Below are 14,331 nucleotides of genomic sequence, written 5' to 3'. Positions count from 1 at the left end.
TTTTCCTCATTAGAAAGGGAAGGGATTGTATGTGGAGAAATCCACAATTCCTATTTTGGATTTCAACTTAACGATTGATAGACGCAAACTGGAAAGAAACACAGGTCAAAACAAAATTCATCACAAATCAATATTGTGATGTTAAAAAAAATCCAAATCTTTTTATTTTCAGGGGATCACATATGAGCCGGGTGCAAAAGAAAAATCAAAAAAAGCACCAGAACTGTCCTTGGAGAAAGCTCATGCTGCTGCAGCAGTTGGACCAATAAAAAAGGAAGATATTTCCACCGAGGGTTGGAACTGAAGGGAGGGAGGAGGACAGGCTGGTTGGTGGGTGACGTCAACTCATCCCCAGTCAGTATTTGTTTACAGAGGGGGGCCGCTTGTTGCTGTAGCTCAACCATCCCGGCTGTGAGATCAAACAAGACTCCATTTATACCAGAGAGGGAGAAAGGCAGGGTGGACGGAGAGTCAGAGGTGGGGGTCAAATATTACAGACAGAGAGGGGCAAGCCAGGCTGAAATTAACAAGGCCAGAGACATGAAACTGATCAGGTTCATTGAGAAACTGGTGACAGCGGGAGGCCGATTGTAACCAGCGCTGGATACAAGGGACAAAATGTAACATTCTTCGGTCGATGTAGCGGGTTCAGAGGTTGGACACATTTTGTTCTCCTATCTCGCTAACCTCTGGACTCTTGTCGGTGAGATGGCTTTTTTATTGAGCTAGAAATCTCCCCGTTGTACAGACCGGCCGGTGATCTGCTCCCAACCCCGCACAGCCCGGCTTTTATTCATTTATTTTTGTTTCGTGTGTGTGTGGCTGTTTGCTGTTGCAATGCTGGTGGGTTCCCCGAGGTCGGAAGGCGGGTCGATGCGGCGGCTCTGGAGCCGGGCAGGGGCGAGCCGGGTGTTTCTGTGGAATGCCTTTCTCCTGGGCTGCCTCCTCCCTTCGGAAAATGGAAGGGGAGCCCTGGCCCAAGAGATCATCCAAGTGGACGGTGCCTTCGATCGTGCCTATTTGGTGATTGTCAACAGCCACGTCCAGAATATATTCGCTTTCAATCACACCGTTTCACGGAACAAGGTAAAACAAAAATCAAACCATTCATGTTTCGAGTTGCTGCAATCGCCGGTGTCATCTGTAGGAAAGTTTGTGTTGCCCATCCCCCTCTTGTTTGGTGAAGTCACAAGACGTGAGCCGATGTTATATTGTGACAGTAAAAACATCAGGCCAGGAAACTGTTGAAGGGGACCGGATCCTAGCGTTTACCCAATACCGACCCGGATCTTGCACAGTTTATACAGAACCAACTGCAGACTGATCTCTCTGCAATCGTGGTGTTGGTTGATTTTTATTTCTGTGAGGGGGAAAAAGAGAAATACTCAGACCCTCTAAAAATTACAAATATTAAATCAAAGCTGTGCTAGGGCTGCTCATTTTCTGGTTTAAAATCTCTCAGGTTCACTTTCATGTTAACCTTAAGCTTAAAGCAGTCAGTAAAAGGGGAACACTATGTGGTGGGACTCGTGTGGTGCAGAGGTAGGAGTGCCCCTGTCTCTTGAGGAGTCAAGGGTTCAAATCCGACTTGCTGCAAAGGTGTGAAAACACCTTTGTTTAGAAAATAGCTCAAAGCCTTTCATTCATTTATTGCCTCATATGACCACTGGCCTTTTCCAAGTGATTTCCATACAATGAAAGCAGGCAGAGAAAGCAGTCTCCAATTTGCATATGCAAATTTCCTCTAACAGCAACATGATAATCTGCTTTTGTGATATCGATTGAGGAATAAATGCAGCATTCCCACTGTACTGCATAAGCCCAGGAGTGGGATTCGAACCTGAAGAATTAGAGCCATGAATGACTGCCAAACAGGCCATGTTGGCACTAGTGGAGAAACGAAACATTGAGAACAAGAGACTCCCTTTCCAGTCAACTCCTGGTCACTTTGGACCCTGCCTGTCCCATGCATTTGCGACCAGGAGCACCCATGTAATCTGGGAGCAGGCTAATTAAGTGAAAACTAACGAGGCATTTTAAAAAGATTCTGTAATTTTGGGTATCAGTGAGCTGCACATGTAAGGACAGTGTGTACAAGTCTCCTGTACCTTTTACATTCATCTTTCAAACCTTCAATCCAAACAAATCTTAAGCAACAAAACTGTTAGTGCACTTTACTCTCGAATGCCAATACCCTCCAGCTATTCTTGTTTGTGTGGAGCTTGCAAAGGGGATTGCAACTTTGCAACGGGATCGTCAAGGAATTTTTCAATTGGAATTTTTGAGGGCTTACTTTAAGTTGGTTGTTTCTTTGGATTTTTTTCTTTAAGAAAGAATAATTACAGATTCTTGGCACAGCAGCACCTGAGATGAGTGCAAAGTGGTGAAATGAATGAATGAATGATGGTGAAATGAATTGAGGTTTTTCATTTCAAGCTGAGAAGAAATGCATGTAAAAGGCACCGTTGGCCTAGAGAGTTGCTGTCCCATCAGAAAGAGAGACGACTGGTGATGAGATTAACCTGAGGGTTACCACACCTCAGGCAAGGAGCAGGGTTGAGAAGGCTAGGCCTTTGTGTTGATCTCAGCCAGTTCAGGAATTGAACCCATGCTCTGGATGTCACTGTGCATCACCAACCAGCCAACTGATCCCCAAAAGGCTCATCTCTTTGACCAGGTTTTTGGTCACCTGACTTAATATCTCCTTGTTTGGTTTATATTTCTGTGAAGGACCTTTGGGATATTTTAATAGATTAAAGGTGCTGGTTCAATCCAAAGTTGCTGCTCTTGGGCACTACATTGACTTCAGATTGTTTATTCTTATTTACATCCATTTTCAGTTTGAGTATATGCAAATATGATTAGGAGGATACTTGGGTGTAACTTGACTTTGGCATAATTGCCTCACTTTTGGTCAGAATTTTACCTTCATGTTGCAACCAAGAAAGAAACTTCAGTCCCTGATGTTTAGCCACTCTGTGGATAGCAAGCATCCAACTCACCCAGCAGACTGTGAGGCGATATGTTCCTGATTCCATAGATCTGACAGTATCCACACAGTACTGAATCAAGCAGTTCTGTGGTACAGGGCTGGGAATTCAATGGAAATGAGGCAAGAGAACAGTCAAATTGGCAAAAAGATTTTAAACAAAGAGTAAATCAGGACTGAAATTAGTAAATGCTGCAAATGGGCAAGACCCGAGTGGTAATCCATGTTTGTAGATGACCCACTTTCTTATTGAATAAAGGAACAGGAACAGAATGGCTGACTTCAGTTCTTATGTACCTGTATTGAGATCACATTGGAGTTCCAGACCCTTGACCTAGTGACAGTGAAGGAATGGTATTATGGTTTCAAGCCAAGATGGTGTGAGGCTCAGAGATGAATTCATAGGTGTTTATGTTCACATGCACCTGTTATGTTCACATGGGAATAGAGGTCATTGCTTTGGAAGGTGCTGTGGAAGGAGCCTTGGTGAAGTTTGACCTTGGAGAAAGTGAGGACTGCAGATGCTGGAGATCAGAGTCGAGAGTGTGGTGCTGGAAAAGCACAGCAGGTCAGGCAGCGTCTGAGGAGCCGGAGAATCGACTTTTTGGGCATAAGGCCTTCATCAGGTTGAGAGATAAATGGGAGGGGGTGGGGTTTGGGGAAAGGTAGCTGAGAAAGCGATAGGTGGATGAAGGTGAGGGAAAGGTGATAGGTCAGAGGGGGAAGTGATGGACAGGTCAGGAGGGTGGTGCCGAGTTGGAAGCTTGGGACTGGGGTGATGTTGGGGGAGGGAAAATGAGGAAGCTGTTGAAATCAACGTTTATCCCATGTGGTTGCAGGGTCCCAAGGTGTTCTTCCTCCAGGCATCGGGTGGTAAAGGTTTGGCAGTGGAGGAGGCCCAGGTCCTGGATGTCCTTGACAGAGTGGGAGGGGGAGTTGAAGTGTTCAGCCACTGGGCAGTGGAGTTGGTAGGTGTGGGTGTCCCAGAGATGTTCTCTAAAACGATGTGCAAGAAGGCGTCCTGTCACCCCCATGTAGAGGAGACCCCACCGGGTGCAATGGATGCAGTAGATGACATTGGTAGAGGTAAAGATGAACTTCTGAAGGATGTGGAAGGATCCCTTGGACAGAGGTGAGGGGAGTAGTGTGGGCGCAGGTTTTGCACTTCCTGCGGTGTTAGGGGAAGGTGCCAGGAATGGAGTGGAGGGCTTGGATCTCTAGAAGGAGTCGTGGAGGGAATGGGCTCTCTGGAACATTGATAGGGGTAGGGAGGGAAATATATATTTGGTGGTGGGGTTTATTTGGAAGTGGCAGAGGATGATGTGATGTATGCGGAGGTTAGTGGGGTGGAAGGTGGGGGGGTTGTGCCATTGTAACTACGGAAGATGGACTGTTCCACATATCCGACAAACGGGTAGGCATAGCTGGGTCCCATGCAGGTGCCCATGGCTACCCCTTTGGTTTGGAGGAAGTGGAGGACTAGAAGGAGAAGTTGCTCAGGGTGAGGACCAGTTCAGCCAGGCAGATGCGAGTGTCGGTGGAAGGGTACTGGTTGGGACGGTGGAAGAGGAAGAAATGGAGGGTTTGGAGGCCTTCGTTGTGGCAGATCGATGTGTACAGGGACTGGAAGTCCATGGTGAAGATGAGGCATTGGGGGCCAGGGAAATAAAAATCTTGGAGGAAGTGAAGGGCATGGGTGGTGTCACGAACGTAGGTGGGTACTTCCTGGACTAAGGAGGAACAGGACAGTGTCGAGACAGGAAAAGATGAGTTCAATGGGAAAGGTGCAGGCTGAGACAATGGGTCGACCAGGGCAGTCAGGTTTGTGAATGTTCGATAGGAGAGAGAATCAAGCAGTGGGGGGGTTCACGGACAATGAGGTTGGAAGCTAAGAGTGAGAGATCACCAGAGGTGATGAGGTTGTGGATGGTCTGGGAGATGATGGTTTGGTGATGGGAGGTGGGGTCATGATCAAGGAGGCAGTAAGAGGAGATGTCTGCAGGTTGGCGCCTGGCTTCAGCGGTGCAGTGGTCAGTGCGCCACACTACTATTGCGCCCCCCATGTCCACTGGTTTGATGGTGAGGTTGGGGTTGGAGCAGAGGGAGTGGAGGGCTGCGCATTGCGAGGACAGAAGGTTGGAGTGGGGGATAGCAGTGGACAGGTTGAGGTGGTCAATGTCACAGTGGCAGTTTGAAATGAAGAGATCAAGGGTGAGTAACAGGATGGCACGGGGTGTCCAAGTGGATGGTTGTGTTGGGGGTGGGAGAAGGGGTCCTTGCTGGGAGGGCTGGTGTCTTGGTTGAAAAAGTAGGCCCGGAGGCGGCTGAAGAAACATTCAAGGTCGCAGCGTGTGTCACACTCATTAATCTATTGAGGATAAAGGGATAAAAGTGAGGCCTTTGATGAGGACTAAACATTCGTTCTCTGTAAGGAAGAGGTCTGGGGGGACGGTGAACACATGGCAGGGCTGGGATCTACCTGGAGTGGGGCTGATGTCAAGCTTTTTGAGTTTTGGTGGGACTGCATTCATCCAGATAATTAACTGTGTTGCTGAAACAAGATGCATTTTCTGGAAGCGTTTTGTCTTGCATTCGTCAGGGCAATTTGCAAGAATTGCTAATGTAAAGGGAAAACAACTTTTATAGTCTGTGAGAGGAGAGCGCTGATTGGTTGGCAAGTGGTTGATTGGTTTTCGTATTACTCTCTGTGCACATATTAGTGCCTTGTTTTTCTGCAATACAATCATGTCTACACATCACAAACAGAATACTGCTTTGGCTGCAAAGTGATTTGAGATGTCCAGTGGCTGTGAAAAGCACTTTATCAATGCAAGTCTTTATTTCAGTTCTGTTATTGAGTAATCTGTACCACATAGATCAGGGTGAGTTCCTCTTCTTCATGGAGAAGAGATAAACCCCAAAGAGGGCAGGTGACAAGGTTTGTAGCAGGACGATCATGTGTGTGCTCCATTGTTACTTTGTCTATAATTTTGCCTGGAGAGTGGAGAGCCATTTTTGAATGAGCTGTCTCACTTCCTGTGGTCTTTCAGATTTGACTTCTGTTTTATTTCTCTCAATTTGTGCTTAAATCGATTTTAAACTTTCTCCCCATGTGCTTGTGGAAGATTAGATGGGCATTTCAGGGAAATAGAAGGACAGGGAAACAGGGGAATGGGGCTGATTAGATATCTTGACAGAGACACAGACTCAATGCATCAGTTGCTCCATCTGTGACTTTCTTTTCACCACCTGTTCAGATATTCGTTCCTGAGCAGGTCAGAGGCTGAATGGCCTACCCCCACTCCTAATTTGTATTTCTTTGACAAACTCTCATAACGGCTTCGGAGAAATTCTGATAATAGTCAGCGGATGGTCAGAATCCAGTTGATTGAAAAAAATCCAAATGGCTGCATTAAGCTGAAGAAATGCATTTGAAAGTTAGCTATGCAAATGATTGAGATTAGCATTGAGAAAAGGCTGTGATTCGTATAACCATCACCCATAGGTTCTGCATGTAGTTGTTATGACTAAGAGTCATAGAGATGTACAGCATGGGAATAGACCCTTCGGTCCAACCCGCCCATGCCAACCAGATATCCCAACCCAATCTAGTTCCAACTTCCAACACCTGGCCCATATCCATATAAACCCTTCCTATTCATATACCCATCCAGATGCCTTTTAAATGTTGCAATTGTACCAACCTCAACCACTTCCTCTGGCAGCTCATTCCATACCCATACCACCTCTGCGTGAAAAAAAGTTGCCCCTTAGGTCTCTGAGAAGCCAATATCATTGGTAATCGATGGAAAGTCTCAAAGATGGCACTACAGGACGTGTGATTTTAGATAAGTTCTTCAGATTTTGAATTTTTAAAAATGAAAATATAATGCACAAAACAGGCAAACAGAGGCTGGATACTTCGATCCTGAGGTAGGCCTCATCCTGCTCCAGGCTTCACCCTCACTACCAATGCAAACCTCTCTCCCTCACTACCAGTGCAAACCTCCCTCCCTCACTCCCAGTGCAGGCCTCTTCCCCACCACCTATTCTGGACTCCAGGTTCTCGTCAAACATCCCACCCTGCTCCGGGCTCCGGACCCCTGGTGCAGCCTGTCTTGCTGTGGCCAGTTCTGTGAGTGCAGCTACTGTTTCAGCCTCATGGACAGTCAATCCATTGAGAAGAACATCCTGTTCCTTTTTTAGACTTTTCGTTATTAAAACGGATCAGCATTTCCTGAACAGAGGTCTTAGATTCTGTGGAAATGTTTGAAGGAGATCAGTTTTCTAGATTTTAAAGGCATCAGGAGGCAAATGGAAAATGCAGGGTTATGATTTTGAGATAAAGGATCAGTCATAATGGAATGGTCTACTTCTGCTCCTGGTTTATATAAAGGTGAGAAAGTGTGGTTAGATTAGATTCCCTACAGTGCGGAAACAAGCCCTTCAGCCCAACAAGTCCACACCGACCCTCCAAAGAGTAACCCACCCACACCCATTACCCTACCCTCTATTACCCCCTGACTAATGCACCTAACACTATGGGCAATTTAGCCTGGCCAATCCACTTGATCGGCACATCTTTTGGATTGTGGGAAGAAACCGGAGCACTCGAAGGAAACCCACACAGACACTGGGAGAATGAGCAAACTCCACACAGACAGTCACCTGATGCCAGAATTGAGCCCGGGTCCTCAGCGTTGTGATGGATGCAGTGTTGCACATAAACCTTCCACCCTATAGTAGGAAAATTTCTGCCTAACTATTTGAATTAATTGTTTTCTGTTCTTTCTGCAGACAGAGGGGGTCCGCGTCCATGTGAATGTTCTCTCCGAGCAGTCCAAAAACCCGGTGTTGTTTGTCATCCGACAACAGAAAGCAGTGCTCTCCTTCCAGGTGCCGTTGATCCTCAGGGGGCTGTGAGTATCACAAGACCTTCAGATCATCACACAACTCCCAGCTGCTAGTATGAGGAGCCCATTGATGCTTGAAACCCCAGTATCTCCTTCCTCCTGTTTCTTAAGTGGCACCTCAAACCCACTAAAAATGTCTCTCCAGTCTCCCACTCAATACTTGCATTTATATAGTGCCCATCACAACATCGGGATGTCCTAAAGTGTTTTGCAGCCAATTAAGTAATTGCCCAACTGAGGTCACTTTAGTAGTGTAGAAAATGCACCCAGTTTGCTAGCTTGCACCCAGCTAACTCCTACAACTGGATAGTAATCCAGAGAGTGAGAGTTGACCTGAAATTCGCTCAACAACAGAACAAAAGCAATGAAAAACTGGTACCAGTAAATGAGACCATAACACTATCAAATTGAGGTCAGAATGGTTAGAATGGAATTTGTGACTACAAGGAATGGTTGTGTTGATTAATGCATTGGATTTAAGGAGGAACTAAGTAAGTACATGATGCAGAAAAGACTAGAAAGTTATATTGCTTATAATAGATGAAGAGGTTGGGAGGAGGCTTGTGTATAGGAAGAATGTAAGCACAGACCTAATACTGTGATCTACAACCTATGTACTTGAATAAGCAGCCTGTGATTCAGTGATTCATCTCTAGTAACATACCAGGAGAAGACTCCTATTCTTGGTTCTTGCTGAAAAAGAGCCATGATGGCAAAGTCTTTCCATCTTGTACTCCTCAGGACATCCACGAGAATGCTAAATTTCAAATGGTCACAACAAATTATACCACCGTGTGGGCGGCACGGTGGCACAGTGGTTAGCACTGCTGCCTCACAGCGCCTGTAGACCCGGGTTCAATTCCCGACTCAGGCGACTGACTGTGTGGAGTTTGCACGTTCTCCCCGTGTCTGCATGGGTTTCCTCCGGGTGCTCCGGTTTCCTCCCACAGTCCAAAGATGTGCGGGTCAGGTGAATTGGCCAAGCTAAATTGCCCGTAGTGTTAGGTAAGGGGTAAATGTAGGGGTATGGGTGGGTTGCGCTTCGGCGGGTCGGTGTGGACTTGTTGGGCCGAAGGGCCTGTTTCCACACTGTAAGTCTAATCTAATCTAAAAAAAAGACAGTGTTGATTAGTGCCAAGGCAACTGATTGGCTGAGGCATTGCTATGGAGAAAGCAATGGGGAATGATAGATTCTTCAAACACTTGGGTAATTCCAAAAAGACACAAGGCTTAAACATATTCCATCTGAATGCAGAGACTAGGTCCCTGTCCTTCTTAGTACCTTGGAATCGTTTACATGCATTGAGAGGACAGATGGGTCTAGTCTTAATGGCTCATCAAAAAGTCAGTACCACTGACAATGCAGCATTCTCTCAGCACTGCACTGATGCTGCAGTCTAGCTGAGGAGCTTAGTTCCTCAGAATGGGGATCAAACCCACAACTTTCTGACTGAGGGATGCTCTACCATCTGAGCCAAAGTTCATACATCGCAGGGACTTGGCTCAGGATTTTAATATATCCTGTAGAAGGACATTTTAAATGGAATATTGGAGAGGTGTCACATTATTGCTAATTCCTTCTTTTGGGTAAGTGCTAGCCTGAAGCCTTATACCCCTGTCTCACATTGGTGTGAAAAGTTTATCAGAACTATGTAACAAGGAATTGGGAGTTTCTCCCAGCACCCTTCGCTGACATTTATCTGTCAACAGATATCACCATTCTTATCCTTGTTGATTTTGGGATCATTCTGATCACAAATTGGTTTTTCTTTCACATATTTACTGACAGAACAAAAATGAACACTGTTCCTAACGAATCATTGGGTGCAAAGCAAATTAGAATGTCCCGAGGAGAGGATACAATGTTATATAAAAGCAAACTTTTCTTGGCTATAAACCTGTGGAATATAGTCATTTAGAATCTTATCATGTTCTCTCAATATCAGTAATAGCTAATGATTAATTTGAATTGAATCCATAGCAAGATAGCACGAACAGTAACGTGAATAACAAAATGCTTTATTTTGATGGTGGAAGGGATTCTGACCAGCAGCACCAGGTGGACTCACCTCTTCTTCTCAGAGTGTTGCTACAGGAACTTATCAATTCATAGGAAATGGCACAGTTTTAATTTAACCTCTGCAAACGATCTCCAACAGTGGCCTCTCCAATAAGGAAGTTGAAGGGGAACATTTATAAAATCAAGAGGGGCATAAATAAGGTCTTTTCTGGATGTAGGTTTGTTCGCTGAGCTGGAAGGTTCATTTTCAGATGTTTCATCAGCATAGTAGGTAACATCATCAATGAGCCTCCAGATTACTGGTGGTACAGCCCACTTTCTATTTATGTGTTAGGGTTTCCTTGGGTTGGGGATGTCATTTCCTGTGATAACGTCATTTCCTGTGATAACGTCATTTCCTGTGATAATGTCATTTCCTGTTCTTTTCCTCAGGGGGGTGATAAATGTGATCCAAGTCAATATGTTTGTTGATACTGTTCCAGTTGGAATGCCATGCTTCTAGGAATTCTCATGTGTGTCTCAGTTTGGCTTGTCCTAGGATGGATGTGTCGTCCCAGTCGAAGTGGTGTCCTTCCTAAACTGTATGTAGGGATACTAGTGAGAGTGGCTCATGTCTTTTTGTGGCTAGCTGATGTTCATGCATCCTGGTGACTGTCCAATGTAGTGTTCATTACATGCTATTTTGTAAATGACATTAGTTTTGCTTGTTGTCTGTTTAGGGTCTTTCAAATTCATTAGTTGCTGTTTTAGTGTGTTGGTGGGTTTGTGGGCTACTATGATGCCAAGACATCCGAGTCATCTGGCAGTCATTTCCAAGATGTTTTGATGAAGGGGGGAGTGGCTAGGGTTTCTGGACGTGTTTTGTCTGCTTGTTTGGGTTTGTTACTGAGAAATCAGCGGGCTGTGTTCATTGGGTACCCATTCCTTTTGAATACACAGTATATGTGATTTTCCTCTGCTCTTCATTATTCCTCTGTGCTGCAGTGTGTGGTGACTCGTTGAAATTATGTTCTTATGCAGCTTTATTTGTGGATGTTGGGATGATTGCTTCTGTAGTTCAATATTTGGGCCATACGTGTTGTTTTCCTGTAGACGCTGGTTTGAAGTTCCCCATTGGTTGTTCGCTCTACTGTGACATCTAGGAATGGCAGTTTGTTGTTGCTTCCCTTCTCTTTAGTGAAGTATATGCCGGTAAGGGTATTATTGATGGTCTTGAAGGTTTCCTCTAACTTGTTTTGTTTAGTGATAACAAAGGTGTCAGCCATGTAGCGGTCCCCCAGTTTGGCTTGGATAATTGGTTGGCAGAGCTGTTTGTTCAAGTCTCTGCATTACTGTCTCTGCTAAGAACCCTGATATTGGAGATTCCATGGGCATTCCATTGGTTTATCTGCAGATTTTGTTGTCGAAGGTGAAGTGGGTGGTAAGGCATAGGTCCACTAGCTTGACAATACTGTCCTTTCTGATGAAGTTGGTGGTGCTTGGTGTTTGGTTCTTCTAACAGTGTGGTCAGTGTTTCCTTAGCCAGGATGAGAAAGAACACCACTTCAACTGGGACAGCACATCCATTTTAGGACAAGCCAAACAGAGATATGCATGAGAATTCCTAGAAGCATGGCATTCCAACTGGAACACTATCAACAAACACATTGACTCGGATCCCATTTATCACCCCTCCTGAGGAAAAGAACAGGAAATGACATCACCACAGGAAATGATATAACCAACCCAAGGAAACCCACACCCATAAATAGAAAGTGGGCTATACCATCAGTGCTTCATATGGAGGCTCACTGATGATGTTACCTAGCATGGTGACGAAATGTCTGAAAATGAACCTTCCAATTCAGCGAGCAAACCTACATCTCGAACTGCAACCTGAGTTACAAATCTCAAAACTCTCTAAAGGTCTTTTCTCTAGGATGGGAGTGTTCAAAACTAGGGAGCACATTTTTAAGTGAGAGGTGAAATTTTAAAAGGGACCTGATGGACAACGTTTGTGTGTGGAATGAACTGCCAGAGGAAGTATTAGATGCAGGTATAGTGACAACATTTAAAAGATGTTTGTATAGGTTCTTGGATAGGAAAGGTTTAGAGGATTATGGTCCAAACACAGGTGCGTGGGACTGGTTTAATTTGGTAAACTTGGTTGGCATGGACAAGTTGGATCGAAGGGTCTGTTTCCGGACTGTATAACTCAATGACTTTGCACTGAAATAACATTCCAAGCTTTGTGTTAAAGATTTGAACCCACAATTTTCCTGAATCAGTGGTGAAAGCACGAGTCAGCTAAATTTGTCCTGGTGAGCTGCAATGGTGAAACAATTGACCATTGACTCCCATCAGAGGGGAAATCCTGTTCCTATTCACTGGCTTTTGTTGCAATTAAATGTTGCATAGTGGATGGTACTTGATGGAAGAATGAGAGGTAATCTTGTTGAACCATAAAGGGGCTTGACAGGGTAAATACTGAGAGGATATTTTCTCCTCAGGGGCGAGTCTAGGATGAAAGGGCATAGTCTCAGAATAAAGGGGTGCCATTCTAAGATGGAGATGAAGAGTAATTTCTTCACTCAGAGGGTTATGAGTCTTTGGAACTCTTTGCTACAGAGAGCTGTGGGAGCAGACTCCTTGGTTATGTTTAAAGCTGAGATAAATCAATTGTTGATCATTCAGGGAATCAAGGTTTTTGGGGAATGGGCAGGAAACTGGACATGAATGTCGGATCAGCCATGACCTATCGATTAGCAGAGCAGGCTTGAGCTGAACAGCTTCCTTCTGTTCCTGTTTCCTTTGGTCTTATAGCCATTGTCCTCAGTCATACGTGAACAATTGGATGATAATATAAGGACATGAGAAGTGAGAGCTAGAGTAGGCCATTTAGCCCATCCGGTCTGCTCCCCTTTCAATATGTGTACGTGCTAACATATTCCACCTTGACTCAGCATATTCAAGGAAAATAATAATAAGATATCTTTAGTTGTTAGATTGTCATTGGTAACACTATTGTCTCTATCAGAAGACTGCAGTTCACACCTACTCCACGTTTCAGGCACTTAATCTAAAACATTCCAGACTGATGATTCAGGATTAGTGGTGTTGGAAGAGCACAGCAGTTCAGGCAGCATCCTATAGTACTGAGAAAGTTTATGCTGTCAAAGTGTTTTGAATAATGAGTGATACTAAATCCCCACCCAAGCAGATTGACCAGTTGCTGTGTGTGTGTGTGTGTGTGTGTGTGTGTCTGTTTGTGGTAATCATTGGCTGTAAAACAGATGATAGGTTCCTTCTTATTTATCAGTTATTAACACCATCGAGAAATTGACCTCCAGCTAAGAAAAAAACACATTGTTCTGACCAAGTTTTCTGTTAATGTTTGTGCAATGGTGCTGTATCTAATACCTCCGGGGAGCATGACCCTACACAATGTGCAGGTTTACACCTGGAATCAGATAGTGTAATGTTTACAGTAGCTGTGACTCCATGGATACTTATTGAATGGATGGCATATATACATCATCATCTGGCTTTATTCAACAGGGAGATGATCACAAAACACTACAAGTAGATATTGACTTTTTCTGATGATTTCTTTGTTCATTGAGTTAGATTAACGTTGTGCACATGATGTTCTATTTTGTGAAAGCAAAAGGAATGCCAACTGACCATCACCTTCTTGAGAGCAATTAGGGATGACCAACAAATGTTAGTGATGCCCATATCTAATAAAAGGATAAAAATAAACTTTGTTCTGTCAATGAAAATTTGCCATTTTGAAACACCAATAAAGATTGCTGAATAAGATCATAACCCCTTCCAGAAATAAATATATATTATAGTTCTGATCTAATTACTAGAAAATTTCATTAAGAAATATGATTTTTATGTAGTTAAGCATTTGTTTGATCATATTTTCAAAGAACATTAAGATGCAATAATTCTGGTTCTTTAAATAAGTTTTTTTTTGGATTCAAATAGAAACCCCAAAGTCGTCAATTATATAAAAAAAGGAAATTGGCTTCTACGAGGACAGAAAGAAATGACTTCAAGGTGATGAATCAGCTGTGAAGCTGATTTGTCTAACAGCTTGATGTGGATGATAAAGATTAGATTACCTACAGTGTGGAAACAGGCCCTTTGGCCCAACAAGTCCACACCGTCCTGCCAAAGCGCAACCCACCCTTATCTAACACTAGGGCAATTTAGCATGGCCAATTCACCTGACCTGCACATCTTTGGACTGTGGGAAGAAACCAGGGCACCCGGTGGGAACCCACTCAGACACGGGGAGAATGTGCAAACTCCACACAGTCAGTCGCCTGAGTCAGGATTTGAACCTGGGTCTCTGGCACTGTGAGGTAGTAGTGCTAACTTTTACGCCACCGTGCCACTCACAACAGTTGAGATCCAAG

At 44.4% G+C, this 14,331-nt stretch overlaps 1 protein-coding gene across 2 annotated transcripts in view; it reads left to right on the top strand.

The window, feature by feature from the left end:
- The first annotated feature begins 337 nt into the window (after positions 1-337).
- Positions 338-14,331, top strand: part of sidt2 (SID1 transmembrane family, member 2) — a 100,602-nt gene continuing 86,608 nt past the window's right edge. For both annotated transcript variants that reach the window (XM_060846692.1, XM_060846691.1), the window contains exons 1-2: positions 338-1,086; positions 7,787-7,908. In XM_060846692.1, coding sequence (XP_060702675.1) covers positions 838-1,086; positions 7,787-7,908 — 371 coding nt within the window. In that variant the 5' untranslated portion in view covers positions 338-837. The remainder of the gene's footprint in view (positions 1,087-7,786; positions 7,909-14,331) is intronic.

This window comes from Hemiscyllium ocellatum, chromosome 29 (genome assembly GCF_020745735.1).
Source record: "Hemiscyllium ocellatum isolate sHemOce1 chromosome 29, sHemOce1.pat.X.cur, whole genome shotgun sequence".
Lineage (NCBI taxonomy): Eukaryota > Metazoa > Chordata > Chondrichthyes > Orectolobiformes > Hemiscylliidae > Hemiscyllium > Hemiscyllium ocellatum.
Note: the sequence above shows the minus strand (reverse complement) of the source record. Positions and strands in the feature narration are given on the sequence as shown.